Here is a 17,906-nt window from a genome sequence, read left to right as displayed (position 1 = left end):
CACAACCCAGAATACGCACAATGATTCTTCGTGTTGTTGGGAAATCAGAGTGTCGGCCACAGTTTGTGGTCTGAGTTTACTGCTACGACTGGAGGAGCTGATTGCCACAGGGTGGGAAGTACGCTGGCTTTCCCGCCTGAAGAAAAATATGCACCAGTTCTCTAGAAGACACCGAACACCGTCTGAGCTCTGTTTTTTTTTTAAAGCTGCATATTCCCTTACCATGATTTTTTTTTTAATGTTTTTATTTATTTTTGAGACAGAGAGAGACAGAGCATGAACGGGGGAGGGGCAGAGAGAGAGGGAGACACAGAATCGGAAGCAGGCTCCAGGCTCTGAGCCATCAGCCCAGAGCCCCAAGCGGGGCTCGAACTCACAGACCGCGAGATCGTGACCTGAGCCGAAGTCGGACGCTTAACCGACTGAGCCACCCAGGCGCCCCACAAATAACGTTTTCAACAGCACCTTCATTTACAAGGTAGCTTAGACTGCAGAAGGAAGTCAGCTCCTTTTGACCACCTGTCAGAAGAGAAACCATTTCCATCCAACTAGAAATGCTTAGCTCTTATGAGGATATTGTGCTTTTTTTAAAAATTCAAATGTTAATTTGATCTGCAGTCTGTGTCGTAAAGCATCAATTTGTTTTTTCTCTAGTCCATTTGATCATGGTTTCTGGTGAGTGGTACAGGAATATTAATTTGGCATAGAGATCTTCCTCGAGTTCCAGTTCCCCTGTCTCTCGAACTAAAAAAAATATCTGTGCACAACTTCAGAATTCGGTCCACATTTGGAAGCTCTTCAAACATGATGGAGTGAGAAATCCCACTGAAGAATTCACAGACAAACTTCCCAATCACAAGGACAACCGAAGCATACAATCCCATGATACTGGGGAAAAAAAAAAAAAGGTAGCTAGAAATTGTATCTACCAGTTAAACACAGTTAATAGAACACGTCTAAAAGAAAAAAATAGCAAAATTTCTCTAGAGTTTTTCCCTTTGGTGAAAACATTTACTCTGTTTATTAAAAAGGTAATTCAGGGGCACCTGGGTGGGTCAGTTGGGTAAGCAGCCAACTTCAGCTCAGGTCATGATCTCGCGGTCTGTGAGTTCAAGCCCCGCATAGGGCTCTGTGCTGACAGCTCAGAGCCTGGAGCTTGCTTCCGATTCTGTTTCCATCTCTCTCTCTCTGCCCCTTCCCTGCTTGCTCTCTGGCTCTCTCTCTCTCTCTCTCAAAAACAATAAACAATAAAAAACCTCTTTTTTTTAAAAGGTAATTCATATTCCTTGTGTAAACACACTTTATACATTACAGTGCTGTAAGACTTGAAAAATAAAAGTTTCAAAAAAATCTCAATTCTGGAAACAACCAATGCTAGTAGTCTCATGCATGAACTTCAGGGGGTTTTACTGCAAATATTATATAAAGAAACCACATAATATACTTGATAGAAATGCAATTGTACTATATATACTTTTCTGCACCAGCTATTTATTTTAATACTATAATTCTGCATAGACATTGACTTCTTAACAGACTTTCATGTCTTGTAGGGGATGCATGTGTCTTAGAATGTAAGCATCAGAACACGGTGAAATGATAGCATCAGACCATTTTGGACATTGGACCATGCCCAAAATTGCGATGCTTGACTGAGCATCTGCTCAGGTCAGAAGGCAATCTATACGGAAAAGAGATAACCCTACACCAATTTCTAAGTTTAAACATTGAATTACATCAAACGTAACAGGAAGACGTGGAGTCAAGAAACCAGAAATAAGACTTCTAGTTCTGTCCTTAATGGTGTTATTCACCCCAGGCATTTTGACTTCTTTGGGACTCTGGTTCTTGAAGGGCCAATGATCTATGAATTTTAACACTGCAGCTGTTAAGTTCAAGAATTTTAGGAAGGTACAAAGCTTCCCATCAACTTTATATGACACAGAAATAGGCTCTTGTGACTGCTAACTGAAATGTGTCCTTACCCATAGCCAGCCAGGAACCCCAGACTGGGCGGGCTGACTTTGTCATTGAAGACCACCAGTTCCAAGGCCTGAGCGTGCTGATTGTATATTCTGTTTCCAGTCAGGTTGAGAACCCACCACTCACTGTTAGATTTAGTTGTATTGTCTCTGGACAAAATGATGGTGATATTCATGAAGTTATTTTCTGCAAGACGAGAGAAATGAAACCAAGTTAGCATAAGCATATTAAGATTCAATGCATGCAAACAATTGTCAGATGGCAGAACCTGATTACCACTATCCGTAGCGTGTGATGCCAGGATGAGTAGGGCACATGTTAACAGTGTGAGTGGAGAAAGAAAAGTGGGCCGCAGGTGTGCATAAGGTTTCTTCTTGTCACTAAAGAGGACGCTCACTGTTGCTAAGTGAGCATGGCAGCCATATCACAGGGAGAGAGTGAAGACCCACGTGATATATACATGAGTATATATGTGAGTATCACACGTGCTTAATATACGTGAGTATATTTCTTTGCTAATAATTCCAAGCAACTAGTTAGGCATTTAAAAACCCAAATCACTGACTTTTTATTGACTTGACTAATCCAATCATATTACTAGCATTTATTGAGTGTCTTCTGGGAGGAAGGCCCTCTGTTAGGTGATCAGGGGTTACAGAGTTGAATACAGCACAATTCCATATCTCAATGGGAACAGGCCATGTACATGAGCACAACTTATGGGCACGTGGCAACCACTATTAGACCTGTGCTGACAAGGAGAGAACAATTCTGGTTGGTAGGATCCATGAGGGCTTCCCAGATGAGACGACTTCTGAGTTGAATTTTGCTGAGAACATCAGTAAAGTGGAGATGGAGAGGGAGAGGAGGTTATTTCAGGAAGGATTGATGACATGAAGCTCAGGAAAGTTCTGAAAACCCATGATGTGTGGTTAATGATTGCTTGTGTTGGAGCTTAGGGTGAATATAAAACAGTAAAAGGGCCAACAGAAAGCTTGGAGTTCTCTGTGTAGGCCTTTCTAAGAAAATACCACCACTGCCAATGATAATACGGCCTCCACTGAGAATCATGGTGGTGGACTATAAACTCCGTGAGGGTGGGGGCCGTGGCTGCATTATTTCCTGCTAAATTCCTAGATCAAAGGAATCTAGGACAGTGTGTGGCAATGTAAGTCTATTGGATGGATGGATGGATGGATGGATGGAGCGTGAGGCAGGAGACTCATAAAGATAAAGAAACCCCTCCTCAAGAAGAATGTGAACCACTGAGAATGCTCCGGAAGAAAAAGAACCTTGGTTCTGAAGTCTAGAGAGTTCTGAAGGGGGACATCTGGCCCATGTTTGGATCTAGTTTGTCCATGTACTGGTTGTATAACCTTTGCTGAGTAATTCACACACTGGGCCTTGGTTCCCCCTTTGTAAACTGGTGATAACCACCAACGTATGCTAAATAGGCCTTATGGTAAAGATCAGAGAGAACTCAGTAAAGCTAATCAGAGAAGTCGTTGTGTTGGCAGGACCTGAGAACACCAAGACCTGTGGTGTGGGGAAGGGGGACTTCACAGGCTGAACCTCATGAGGAAGAAATGCATAGAGATGTGGGGGCCCACCCACACTTGTCTTCGGAACCTCTATGCTGCCTCTACTTCTTGAGATCTCCATGGGGGCGTCTACCTGTTTGCCTACGCAATCCCCATCTTTCCAGCTAAACATGAACCATGTAGAACCTCGTCTCCAGTGCCTGGCATACTGCCTGGTGACAATGAGCAACCCATGTTGGCAAAGGAATGAATGTGACTTGGATATATACTGCACTGTCCTTCTACTTTTACCATCCACACCCATCTGTTCTGGTCCAGGCAACTGATGAAGTCAAACAATGCTTCATAATTAATGCTTAAGAATTCCAAAGCATCATCTTACTACCACCTCTGTTATTTGGGGTAAATACAGTCCCTAGAGACTACTGTTGATACTTAACGACCCTTGGGCTGAATCACGCACATTTCCTGCTACCTTTATATTGCTCTTATCGTGGGGCCTTCATATTTAATACTGCATGAGGCCATTTTCTGCCCAAGATATGGATGTTAATAGAAACAAGTAAACAGACTAAGGCACTAAATGTCGATTTAAGCCCATCAAGTTCTATATCAATGAAAACAATGAAGAATATGGCTTCTGGTGACTGACTGATTCCTTCTGGCTGTGGAACGCAGCTGGGAGTCTCATGCTTCCTATAAGCTCTGTCTCACAGAGACAGAAAACTGGAAAGAAGCTCAAGAAAGGTTGAAAATGCAAACTGTAGAAGTTGAATAAAAGAAGGTTAAAAAAAAGTTCTGAAACAATTCCTTCTCAGCCTTACCAGACAAAAGTTGCTTTATAGGTTTTGAATTCGAATCACTAGGTGCTTTCACGTAATATGGGTAGATCTTTTCTATAGTCCTGTATGTTAAAAAAAAAAAAAAAAAAGGAGGGGAAGCGTAATTAAGTTTTAGTTGTTTTACCCACATAAAATTGATTTTTTTGTTGCTACTTTGACCTCATATCAAACGATAATGGTGAATCTTTGTATATGTATACAATGTGATGTCATCGCAATTTATGGGTTCCGTTATAACTAGAATTCTCTGAAGCCAAAAAAATTTTACCTGTTTCTATTCGAATACTCAAGTAAACTCTGTACATGAGCAGTTTATGACTTGAAAACCGCTACAGAGATTTTCCATGTCTGTGACTGTTTCTGAAGCAAGGGACTGTTTTCTTGCTAGGATCTAGGTCTGTACTCTCTCTCTCTCTAGATATATCTATAATCAAGTGGACGGCATGAATCTATCTAGGACAAGACTGAGGCTTGAGGGGAGAACTAGTGGCCTGGACCTAACCCTCCCTCTGCCAAGGACAAGCTAAGTGACCTGAGCAGGTCGCTGTGTCTTTCTAGGCCTGCCTGTTCTCTCATGAAATAATGGGGGAGGAACTGACAGTCTTTGAGGTTCCTTCAACTTTAGTGATTAACAAAGGCTGTCTGTCGTAGGGAGCATGTCTGAGGACTGCATCATGGCGGCTTATATTCACTGCATTAAAGTGGGGCCAAGGCAGATTGGAGGTCAGAACTAGGCATTGGCTGGTGGACGTCTGGAATACTTCATTTAGTGGTTTTGCACCAATAGCATTTTTTCCCCCTCCTGCTTAGAATCTAGACATCACAGCTTATATCTGTTTGAAGTGGAGTACTTACATGGCAGGAGAATATATTAAGATGTAGATTGCCACCCCCCCAAATTTCCTTTTACCCCTTATCTTCCCCTCATCTCCCATCCATTCAATGACCCCAGGCCAGGAGTAATAGTAGAAGAGGGGTATCCCAGGGGCTTAATCTGGCTTTTGGTGATTATGGTCAGATAAGAGCAAAGTTTGCTACCCAGGAACAAGGTCAGTACTCCCAGGGCTAGGTGGACAGAGTACCGAGGGAGGAAAACAGAGCTGCCTTAACGTAACACAATGAGGCCTCCAAGTAGAGATTCACTTGAGTTACTGAAGAAAGTTGCATTTCTGGTATACGTGAGTTTGCAGATGCAGATTTTGTACCAGATATATCCATCTATTAAAGCTAATTAACAGGAGCAATCACTTACACCGGTGTTCTTGAACTTTCCGTGTTGTTGCCAGCTATCATTTTAGCTATATGCTCTTGTGTGGTATTTTTAAGAGGAAAAGAAAGCTTATCGGTTGCAATTTCTGCCTTTGCACCCAAACTCATGTTTCTGTGAAGAGAAATAAAAAGGCTCAATGTCAGTGATTACTTGGAAGTCTAGAAGAGACGTTCAAAAATTCACTTGACTCTTCATTTTATTAATCTCACCAAGTCTTCCTTGGATCCACAACTGTCACCCCCAACCTTTTCTGTCCACCTCACCTTTACGTCCAGCTTCTTAGACAACCAAGTTAGTAAAGCCCGGGGAGGCCACAAACACCTTTAAAACAGATGGCAGGTGAGAGGGCAGAGTCTGTTGACTAGAAGAGAAACCGTCTTGATGCTCTGATAATGAGTTTCTGAAACACTTTTTTTTTATTAATCTAGTGAGGTTAGTCTCCATGGTGACCAATAGAATCCATGCTTTTAAAAGAATGTTCCATCAAGAGTTGATCTTTAATGTTGTTATTATTTATTATTATTATTATTATTTTGGTAGCTCTTCAAAGAAAAGGCTAGAAAGTGAATTTCTGGCAGTACAGAATTTCATGTGAGGAATTCGGGATGTTCTAAAGGAGAAAATAAGATGAAAGAGAGTTCTTTCAATTCTGAACAGCCCCCTTTCAGATATTTCTTTACTGTTTCTTTGTAAATTCACTTTAGATTGGAGAAGCCTTCTTCTGTACCTATCATAATTCTTTCTTAATTTTATCCTAGAAGCCAGGAACCATGAACCCGATGAACCTATCACTTGACTGCTGGCATAGAATCCTGGATCACAAGACTATGACAAATACAAACAAACAGACACTAAGCCAACCAACTAGTGTATTGTGTTGAGGTTCCCCGATTGCTTCACTAGCACATTGGGCTTCTGAATGCAAGAACTTTTCTTAAGACACGCTCATGAATGGATAAGGAAGATGTGGGGTGGGGGGGTGGTGTGGAATATTACTCAGCGGTGAAAAGGAATGAAATCTTGTCATTTGCACAGACACGGATGGAGCTAGAGAGTATTATGTTAAGCAAAATAAGTCTGTCAGAGAAAGAAAAATGCCATATGATTTCGCTCATGTGCAGGATTTAAGAAACAAAACAATTGAGCAAAGGGGAAAAAGAGAGAGAGGCAAACCGGGAAAGGGACTCTTAACCACAGAGAACAAACCGACGGTTACCAGAGGGGAGGTGGGTGGGGGGATGGGGGAAATAGGTGATGGGGATTAAGGAGGGCACTTGTGAGGTGCACCGGGTGTTGGATGGAAGTGAAGAATCCCTATGCTGTACAGCTGAAACTAATATTACGCTGCGCGTTAACTAACTGAATTTAAATACAAACTTAACACAGATCAACAAGTGCAGTAGTGGCCACGTGCTGGCCATGGGCCCAGGTTAGGTGAGAAGGAATCTCTCTCAGCTCTCCCCATCTTGGGACTCCCAGGCTGCTCTCACATCTCCTGCTTAGAGAAAAGATCTGACAGGACCTCCCTACGTCGGAGGGATTCGAGTGAGAATTCGGGTTCCCGAGACTGCCAATTCTTGATTGCTCAGACCAAATCTTAGATCAGGGAAATCTTACAATCATCCAGACCATTTCATTTTATAAGTCATGACACTTTTTCTTTTTGCTTTACCTCTCTCTCTCTCTCATTCACAAAACTCACTGCCAGCCTCTCTTTAAAAACTGGAGTAGAAAAAAGGAAAACTAAGAAGTTCTTATTTCTGTCAGAGATTCCTAGGCAAACTGTTATTTAGTAAACGCAGATGTTAGCTGTAGCATCGAATGAATGTTCCCAAAGTGTAATGTCAGCTATAAACCACATCCATCGACTTTTTCTTTACTTCTATCCACCCACCCCCACCCCGAGTTTAGATTGGGGGGAAAGGGGAAATTATGCATGGAAATACAGTAACTACCTCTGAATACTCCATGAAAAAACAACAGAGAAGCTACTATTGGGGTCCATGAGTTCGCTTATCATTTTCTGCTTACTGGGAGGGCTGATGGTCCACAAAGAATTTGAGTTTCCTTCCAGTTCTGCTACAGTTATGTCTTCTTTTTCATAATTTTCCAGAAATTGCATAGCACCCTGTATGCGCACAAATACACATGCATAAATAGATCATATATATGGTGATGTACAAATAAAATTAAAAAAAAATGTTTGTTTATTTTTGAGAGAGAGACACAGCGTGAGTAGGGGAGGGGCAGAGAGAGAGGAAGACAGAATCTGAAGCAGGCTCCAGGCTCCGAGCTGTCAGCACAGAGCCCGACATGGGGCTCGAACCCACCAACTTTGAGATCATAACCTGAGCCGAAGTCAGAGGCCCAACCGACTGAGCCACCCATGTGCCCCCTGTGGTGATGTACAAATACAGTGATTACTCTTCTTTGTAACTGGCTACATGAAGGGGAATTCTTAGTAAGGAAGGGCAATTTTTACAGTGCACGGTCTTCATGCTCTATCGCACTATTCTGTTCCCCTCCCCACAGGGATGGGCAGCCCGAGTGCCGTGGAGCAATCTTGGTGATGTTGCCGCACCAATACAGCTATGGGATCATCCCAACTCATCAATAAAGAAAAGACAAATGACTTGGTGTCATTTTCCTCCCCATTAAGAAGGAAATGTATCAACTATTGGGGTGTTCCCTCTCACCACCCAGTCAAATTTAATCCACCCACAATATCCTGGTCCTGTCTCACAGCTGCACATCCCTCAAGATTAGTTTTGGCAGTGTGCATTAGAGGCTGATAATTTTATAAAGGAGATAAGCATCTGTGTGCCTAATCATTTTCTTTAAATACAAAGTATTATTTGTAAAGCAAATTTTAATTCTGAAAGCTCGATTTATCATGTGATTAAAAGTTTGTAAGATAAGGAAGAGAATACATGAGCCACAACTTTACCACCAGGGCATCACCGCTGTGATATATGGTAGGACATGTAGATTTCATTTGTTTTAATTTAAAAAATAGGAATGTGTGTCCTTTTTCACTTAGGTTTTATCTTGAGAAATGTTCACGCCATGCAGAGTCTCTGCAATGACTATTTTGTATTATGAAAGACGCTGCTCGGAAAATATTCAGACGACATAGCACGTAAATAAAATGCAAAGCGGTGGTCCCCTTCTCCCACGCCGACCGCCCTAGGGAAGCCAGTGCCTATCAAATTCACTTGATACATTTGCCATAACTTATTTAACCGGTCCCTAGTTATGAAGCCCTCAGTGGCTTCCAGCTTTTACTAATGCAGAGAATGCCAGCACAAGCAAGGGCCTTCATAGAGCTTTTCCAACGTTTTGAATGACTCCCTTAATATAGATTCTCAGATTAGACCTACCCATCAAAGGGGTCAGTATCTACTACGATTTAAAAAAAAATTAAAAATATGAAAGAGGACCTACATCTGTTAAGCTTACATTAAAATGTCCTGAATTACAATTATGTTTATTAACACATATCCAACGATACGGACATAATGGCTCAGAGTATCGAAGGGGCCAGTGGCCAGAAATGCGCTGCGAACCCCTGGTAACCCCTGACAAGTCCCTGCCACCACCACAGGCCACGACAGAGGAGTGAACAAAATGACAAGCAGTAAGCTCACCTTTCGTCTAGAAAGGTCTTCACAGAGATCTACTACACGCATTTACTTACAGTGTCCCTAGAAAAAGCTTTCATAAATTTATTAAACTTGGGCTGATCCATAACTTTCAACTGGCTTTGCTGTGCACTCATTGTGAAAATAGGCTGGAAAACAAAGAAACAAGGTGCCGTTAGCCCTCCAAGGCCCGTCTCTGCGTCCTGGGTTAAAAGAACAATATTTCCGCCGCGTTATCGCCCCCCCCGGGCACCCGAGGGCAGCTGGCCTCAGAGATCTCTTTTTGAAGTGATTACCCAACCAGAACAAAACGATTCTTTCACTGTCTTCGGTGCTTTACTTATCTCATACATCACGTATTTGCTGACCAGCCGAAATGTAGGGAGGAATGTGGAGCACCAAAGCTAACTCCACATCCTGTGGCTGTTTATTGGGAAAGGCACCGGCAGGTGAGTGAGCCCTGGGGGAGGTGCACAGCGGTTACCTGGTACCCTCCCAGGGTGATTGTGACCGAGACGTCCAGGGGCTGGTTGATGACCCCCGCCACAGATTTGATCAAGGACATGAAGAGAAGGGGAAACCAGACAATGCAGATGAGCAGAACGATGATCATGCCTCCCATGCCATACTTCACCACTTTCTTCTTCTTCTGCCCCCGGGGCTGCGGGTATCTCTGCAACAGAGGGGTCACACCGGGCTCAGGCTTCTGGCCCCGAGAAGCAGGCGGGGTCTGGGTCGGGGAGGAGGGGTGCGCGCTCTTGCCGCGGGACCCGACTGAGTCCTGATTCTGCTCAGTTCGCTCAGGTCACTCTACGAAATTAAGTAGTGATGTGAAGCTCTAATGAGCACCCAACACGTCCCCACGGTGGTGCCACGAGGGACCAATGGACCCGAGGGACTTTCTCCTTAAAACTGTGTTGGTTTTGGCTGGTGATGAACCTATAGACCGATGGATCAAATACCGCTGAACAAAGCCTCTGCTTTCAAGGGATCATGTGGGAGAAAGACATTTTACTGCAAATTCCTGAATATTCCAAAGCTGTGCCTATCAACCACCTGCTCTTGGTGGGTGGAAAAAAGTTTCTCACTTCATTCATGACACACGTTGTCAGAAGGCAGTGTGGTTCAAGCCCTGCAATAAGATCTGTACGATCAGAAGAGCCCTCTCTCTCGGCCGCCAGGACTCCACGCGGGTCCTCAGCGGGGGCTGTGCTGAACAGCAGGAACTGGGGGTGGTGGCAGAAGTGTGCGTCACGTGAGGGACCTGCTCTCTCCTACAAAAGCAGTGCGTTTGGTAGGGATGGGATCACTTCCATCAGCTTTGTTAGGGACCCACCAAGCACTGCTCCTAAGCAAGGCACCAGGAGCCGGCTTTGCTGTCCGGAATCAAAAGGGCTTCAGATATGCACGTGTAATCCTGGCTTAAATGTTGCTTCTCCGTGACCTTTTTGCCTTCCAGGGTCACCCCCTGAAGCTGGGCTGCACACACAATATGGGGGTTACCCCCACTCCCCAGCCTGGCTGTGAGATTTATCCTGGGGGGCACAATCCCTCAGGAGGCAGCCATTCATTTCACTAGAGGTGAGGTAAGGAAAACTCATCCACATTCTGCCTGCAGGTGCTGAGCTCATGTGACAAGTGACAAACAAGGACAGAGGTCTGGGAGCCAGTACTGCTACAATGGCTCTATGGGCCCTGGCCGTCCGTGATTGCTGAAGTCAGGCCTGGAAGTATAGGGCGGGGGCTGGACGGGGGGGCACGGGAGCCAGTATGGGCAGCATTATGGATTCTGTGCTCAGGAGATAGTGCCTCTCAGTGGCTGTGCTCCGAGTTAGGGCATGATGTTCAGATCCAGCACTGTATTTCGGTATCTTTGCGCTGGAATTTGAGGCCACTGATTATAATTTTCTATTGCGAAAGAAAAACTGCAGTATCGGAGAATTTCAGATATATATTCACACACACACAGGCTTGCTTTTTCATCTTTTTCTCCGGGAGGCAAGTTTAGACAAGCGGCCTCTCATCCTCACGCAGGAGCGCTCAGGCATAAGGTGGCGAAGTGTTTTGTTGGTTCAAGACTTTTCTCTGCTAAGAACAGCCTGGGTCTCTTCTGACTGTAGTGGTGCCATATCGGTTCCTCTCCTGGAGGCCACCCTTTGAGGCTCACTGCTAAAATCCCCAGAACCTCCCCCTCCGTTCTCCCCCTTCTCCTGCTCAGCCCTGGGGCAGGACACGGCCAGGACCTTTGGACCTCTCTCTAACTCTGAGGCTACTTCCCCCTTCACCTTTCAAACGGACCGTCCCCTTCCTGCCCTGCACTGCCTGTCACCCCTTTCCTGGGTAAGTCAATGCTCTTCTGGGTCTCCCAGTCTGCATAACCTTCCAGGCTACATTTCCAATCAGCTTCCTAAAGTGTTTTGGGACGTGGCTGCCTGGAAATCATTGGAAACGAGGACTGGGACCCAATGGCCTGCATTTGTGTGTGCTCCTGTGCCAACACTCTGCCTTTTAGGAAATTGTTCTGGCTTCATAAAGTGTGTTCATAAAGGCCCTGGAGCACAGCACATTCGACTTGGAAGAATCCCCAAGAAAAGTTACTTAAATTTTTTCTTTTAACATTTATTTACTTTTGAGAGACAGAGTACGAGCAGGGGAAGGGAAGAGAGAGAGGGAGACACAGAATTTGAAGCAGGCTGCAGGCTCCGAGCCGTGGGCACAGAGCCCGACATGGGGCCTGAACTTACAAACCGCCAGATCATGACCTGAGCCGAAGTCGGACACTTAACCGAATGAGCCACCCAGGTGCCCCATGAAAATTTACTTTTAAAAGAAGCTTACTCTTCTGCTTTATACTGGACAAGAGACGGTCACTGGTAACATTTCTGTCTTTGATGGGACGGAGTAAAAACGTGTGCCAGATTCGCCTGGACTCCCCTGACACTGACCTCCCACACACCTAAGTTTCTTAGCAAATTGTACTACGTGTGATTTAAAAGGCTCTTATTCTGAAATAGCCAGCGACTGAGCATAAGATAGAAGTATATATTGAAGTAGAGGTGATGCATGTATCACCAAAGGTGATACACTGAAATGAGGCTTTTTATTTCTTGAAGATAAAATGACAACAATAATCGTAAACACTTTGTGGGGAGGAATGCTTCGTGTTCTATGGCAGAGCAAACCCTGTCCTTCACAAGGATGACGGGCAATGGCTGTGACTTCCTCACTAGAGTATTAAGAAGGTTGTCGGGGCGCCTGGGTGGCTCAGTCAGTTAAGCATCTGACTTCAGCTCAGGTCACGATCTCACGGTTTGTGGGTTCGAGCCCTGCGTCGGGCTCTGTGCTGACAGTTCGGAGCCTGGAGCCTGCTTCAGATTCTGTCTCTCTCTCTCTCTCTCTGCTCCTCCCCCGCTCACGCTCTGCCTCTTTCTCTCTCTCAAAAATGTATAAACATTAAAAAAAAAACTTGAAAAAAAAAAGATGGTTGTCACCTGTTGGCTCAAAGGCAGTGAAAAGCTTGTAAGAGCTAACAAATGGGGCAGACACAGCTGCTCCCATGAAAGGTGGCCCTGTATCGATGTGGGACAGTAAGTGAGCTCTGATTCAGAAACCCCCACCTGAGGACTCCCCTCCCATTCATCCAGAGGAAGTAGTATCTCACGGTTTCCAGTGCTCAGTGGACAGGCTCTGGGTTTTAGGATGCCGTCCTTCCCTCCTGCCGTCAACAGATAAGTTCGTCTACTTCATGCGGAAGCCAGGCTATGTGGTGTGCAGTCGGCTCACCACGTCTTTCCCCAGCTTCCCGTAGGACGGCCACTCCTCTTTGCCACTACTAACTTATTCACCCACGCCTCTGGTCCCACGCTTCCCGAGGCCCCCACCCAGACCTTTATCCTTTGGCTTCGATGCTAAGAATTTCTCTTTTTCTTTTTTTCTACTGTTCTTTTCCTTGCCATCTACAGAGGTTCAGATCCTCTCTATTCCGAAATTACCCTCTCCACTTGCCTGTCTCTTGAACCGCTTCTCTCTCGGGCCTTTCTCTGGCCTGTGCCTGCTCCCTCTGGAACAGCAGCCACAGGATGACCCTGGGCAAGTCTGTCCAGCGACATGCAGCCCAAACTGCCAGCCCACAGAATTGTGAGCAAAGAAAATGGTTGTGATTTTTTAAAGTTTATTTATTTTGAGAGACAGAGCACGAGCAGGGGAGGAGCAGAGAGAGCAGGGGACAGAGGACCTGAAGTGGGCTCTGTGCTGACAGCAGGGAGCCCAATGTGGGGCTTGAACCCACATGACCTGAGCCGAAGTCAGAGGCTCAACCAACTGAACCACCCAAGTGCCCCCAAAACGGTGGTTATTTTTAAACCACTAAGTTTGATGTAGTTTGATAAGCAGCAATAGACAACTGATATGATAAACTGCTGAATGAATAGATCTAGGACCTACGCTTCCCAGCACAGAGGTTTCTGGATGTAAGTTCTCCTCTGTGTGACGGTGTATATGTGGACACCTCTGGGCAGCGGCCACCTCCTGAGGCAGCCAGTCTGTGATGGGGTAGCTTCGACTGTTAGGAAGTTCTTCAGATGCCACTGAAGCTTACTAGAGCTTTTGCCAACCTGTCTCAACTCTGTTATCTTGCATCTTCCAGACAAATTCAAACTTTCCCCCTATTTCCCACTATTTCAAGTAGTTAAGAGCAGCTATTATCTTTGCTTCCTTCCATTTGTTTTTCTACTTCCGACAGAACAATGCTTGGTTCTTCCCGCTTTTCTTCATTGGTCACGATTTCTGGATGCTTTATCGCCATGACTGTTACCTTCAAAGTCCCTTTGGTAGAATATCTGCCATATTCTGTCATTTTATCAGCTTCTCTGCTCCTTACAAATGAGGACAAGCTAGCAGATTTTAAGTTTACTGCCAGCCCTGTCTCCTTTACTCTCACAAACCCCACAAATACAGGAGCCGCAGGTCAGTGGGACCCGTGATTATGAAACTGGAACTCCAAGAAGCAGCAGCAGAACATACTAGAAATTATATACACTGGAGGGAACTTTTTCAAGGAGGGTATTATTAAGAAGAGAGAAAAAAAAGGGATACTTTCTACCACCTCAGCCAATGCTTGTTGAGCATTTCCACTGCTGTTATGACTCCTGTTTCTGACATTAAGCTTTTGCAAAAAATCCAGTAAATAACAGTAATTGTAACCGTATTCAAACTTCAATATTCAACCTAACAGAATAAGCAAATATTTGCACTTCGATTTCCTTTGCACAAGGAAGTTATATTGTCCCGTCGCTCATCAAAGAGTGAATCAGAGGGTGAGCCTGAGTCCAAGCCACCTGACCCCACTTTTCTCCATCCTACCACATTCCCTTCTGCTCCCAAATGAGCCATTTAAGAATTATGGGGTCACAGAGCAATATATCATTTCTTCTTTTAAAAATAACTACAATATAGGCTGGCCAAAGAAGAACACATCTGTATGCCATTGCTGACTAAGGCAGCAGTGAGTCCAAAATTCCCAAGTCCACTGGGGTGGAAACCAATGGGACAGTCACAGGTCCTCACCATTTTTGCCCCCTGCCTCCATGTATTTGGCCACAAAGCTTGCAGAGATTCATATGAATCTTATACCCGGCCTGGATGGAAGGGAAACGAAAAGGGGTAAGGCATTTTTATTGGCTTACTTTTTCAGACTCCCGCCAACACTTCAGGATGAATATGTGAGCGTAGATGTCCTCCACACAGATCCAGCTGGAGAGGCTCAAGGTCGTGTCTGTCCACACCCAGTCCATCACAGCCCTCAGCTCAGTCAGAAAGGGAACGAGGCGGAACCTGCCAGAAACCACATCTTGCTAGAGAGGCAGTTGTGGGGTGGCCCCCGTCATCCTCCCAACCCCGGGAGCTCATGTAGTTCCTTATCGTTTTAGCCCCTATGACTTGGGAAAAATTCTCAAGGTGACCCTTATGGTAAAATTAACTTGGAATACAACTGCTTCTCATCTTAAGTCAATGTATGAATTAGTATTTTCCATTCTTTTTTCTACTTTTTCTTTTTGCTGATGGTCTTAACAAATTAGGATTGCCTTTTAAATAAGTTTGAAGGTGTCCTCTCCCATGCCTCTCATCAAAGTCTTGTGGTTCTCATTGCCCAGATCTTTTCATTTCTTCGATTAAATTTATTTCTAAGTATTTCATTGTTTTTGGTGCTATTATGAATGGGATAGTTTTCTTTATTTTTTTTTCTGATGTTTTGTTTTTAGCGTATGGAAACACCATTGATTTCTGCATGTTGGTTTTATGTCCTGCAACTTTACGATGAATTCATTGATTACTTACAACCGTGTTTAGGTTGATTCTTTAGGACTTTCTACATTTAAGGTAATATCTTCTGCAAAAAGACCCATCATTTTACATTTTAAAACGTGTATGTGTTTATGTTATGAGAATCTGTCGGTCGCGGGATTATTGAGTACTGGGGTTTTGTTGTTGAATGAGCTAGGAAAAGTTGTACACCTGATACGTGAAAGCTGAGGGGAGATGAGAGATGTCAGAGGGAGCAGGACATGGGGTTGGGGGCACACAGTAGACTTAGTAGACGGTGGACTGAGTAGCTGCCTCAGGTTAATAAGATTCTGGCCTTACGTTCTCATATTTGGGAATGGGTTGGTGTGGGCTCCTCTCTGGCCTAGGAACTATTCCCTGCTTCTTGACTAACACAGAGCTTCTCCCAGCTGGAGACCTAGGTTCACCCTAGGCTCTTCAGAGCAGCTTGGGTTATACTCGGAAATTCTCCCCTAGGCCACTCAGCTCTGCCAAGTGAACACTAATCCAGCCCATTGAAGAAATATCAGGCCATACACAGAGAACACCACTAAGTGACTGACCGAGCACACTCAACACCTCTTCTGTGACTAAGTCACCTGTCGCCAGGTCTGGTACAACCAAGGAGCCAGCGGTGCCATGAGCAGCCTCACCTTCCGGGCTGTGGTATGATCTTCATTGGAACAGAGAGGAGATACTACCAACGAAATTCTTACACGGAAGAGCCAATAGGCCTTGTCTAGTAGCTAACTTACTACCAGGGACAAGCAAGTCATGTGGCATTCAGGTTGACGTTAGGTGGAATAAATGGCCCTCTTCAACGGAGGAACTCATTATATACGCAAAATTCCAAGGGGATCTTCAAATAGTACAAATGCCGAATTTCTGTTCCATTGTGCCCAGAAATACATTAATACCTAAGGATCGTGTATCCCTGGTTTTCATCCTGAAATGTTACCACAGTAATTATGCAGGATCCAGTAATTGAAAATTAACCCATGTGGATAATTCTAGAACTCTATGCTGACCAGGTGTGTGGCAACTACACCTAGAAAGGCTATTTCAAGAGGTGTATCTGTCTTTTGCCAAAAGTCGTAAGAGTTCTGTGATGATCTAAATTGCCACATCAGCCTTTTTTCACCTTCCTGTTTCTTCCCAAGGAAACAAGTGCCTTTCTATTGCCAGCCTCCCCTCTGTGAGTGACTGTGACAACACAGAGTGTCCTTCCTTACCCTTGAAACAAGAAGAGGTTGACATAATTGTAGCTCTTGGTGAGGAAGTTTCCAAGGACTCGCGTTGGGTAGCCGCAACGGATTTGGTAGGCAGACAACCCAAAGTAAACACATTTCACAAAGTACCAAAGCTGAAAAACCAGGTTCTGGCTGAATTTCCTAAAGCGCAAAAACATAAAAGTGAAATAATGGAATATTCTTCTGGTATAAGAGCATACCAGTTTAGGATTAAAAAAAAAAAAAAAAAAAAAAAGTCGAATTGCCCCTCTGGTAGGTAGAGCCAGTGCAGTCAATTGTAAGGAATTCTCTGCACCTAGTAGTAGATCACTTCGAAGGCAAACAGTAGGGTAAGAAAGTCTAATAATTAAAAACAATTCTACAAATGGTGCCTCCAATGTGTTAGTGCATAATTCAGTTGTTTAGGTCATGAATAAACTAATTTCTTTTTAAGCGAATTTACTAATGAGCATTTTCTCACAATGTGAAAGATGCTGCTACCATGATCTAAATTAAAGTTCATCAAAAAGATGTATTTTTTTTTTTTACTTCAAAGGACCTGTCATTTGGAAGGTGTAGGAGGAGGTATCCTGAGGAATGAATCCCCCCCTTTTTTTGCTATCCATCTATAAAGGCAGGTCGTGGATTAACAAAGTTTCAACACCCTTGGTTCCAGTTGTGTTTATAACCTATTGCGTTTGTTCCTCCAGCCATCATGCTCAAGACATCTGTCTTCATTTGAAGACTTTCCCTAGCTCTGAAAATCTATGATTCCATGATCTAACATTCTTTTCTCCAATGACATCTTCAGCAGTCGAAATGTTAGTCCCTTTTGCCAAGACTTCTGTACCATCTTCCCTGGGTTTCAAGTTAAGAGCAACACTTAAAGCTTCCTCTTTATTCCTCTTTATGTTTCAGATTCGTCGCCTTAACTTTTAATTCTGACATTAGAAGAAGACATGTGTTATTTTTTTTTTACTGAAAATACTATTTAGTTGACCAGATCTAAGAACCAGCCGGGGATGCACTGGCCTATGTATCTCAAGGACCTAGGGACCTCTACGTGGATCTCAACAACT

At 44.2% G+C, this 17,906-nt stretch overlaps 1 protein-coding gene across 2 annotated transcripts in view; it reads right to left on the bottom strand.

Moving 5' to 3' along the window:
* Window positions 1-471: 471 nt before the first annotated feature.
* The window catches only part of LOC109261483 (piezo-type mechanosensitive ion channel component 2-like), a 36,569-nt gene continuing 19,134 nt past the window's right edge, over window positions 472-17,906 (bottom strand). Inside the window, exons 9-17 of one of the 2 annotated variants that reach the window (XM_053902388.1) lie at window positions 16,831-16,989; window positions 14,962-15,109; window positions 9,762-9,950; window positions 9,334-9,426; window positions 7,592-7,764; window positions 5,619-5,747; window positions 4,349-4,428; window positions 1,986-2,169; window positions 472-888 (exon numbers count right to left, since the gene is read on the bottom strand). In XM_053902388.1, coding sequence (XP_053758363.1) covers window positions 651-888; window positions 1,986-2,169; window positions 4,349-4,428; window positions 5,619-5,747; window positions 7,592-7,764; window positions 9,334-9,426; window positions 9,762-9,950; window positions 14,962-15,109; window positions 16,831-16,989 — 1,393 coding nt within the window. In that variant the 3' untranslated portion in view covers window positions 472-650. Of the gene's footprint in view, window positions 889-1,985; window positions 2,170-4,348; window positions 4,429-5,618; window positions 5,748-7,591; window positions 7,765-9,333; window positions 9,427-9,761; window positions 9,951-14,961; window positions 15,110-16,830; window positions 16,990-17,906 lie in introns of those variants that run through there. The other variant, XM_053902389.1, reaches the window with a different exon arrangement.

The sequence above is a fragment of the Panthera pardus genome, unplaced genomic scaffold (genome assembly GCF_024362965.1).
Source record: "Panthera pardus isolate Hobbes unplaced genomic scaffold, ASM2436296v1 HiC_scaffold_15, whole genome shotgun sequence".
Lineage (NCBI taxonomy): Eukaryota > Metazoa > Chordata > Mammalia > Carnivora > Felidae > Panthera > Panthera pardus.
The sequence above is the reverse complement of the archived record's forward strand: the minus strand, read 5'-3'. Positions and strand labels throughout refer to the sequence as shown.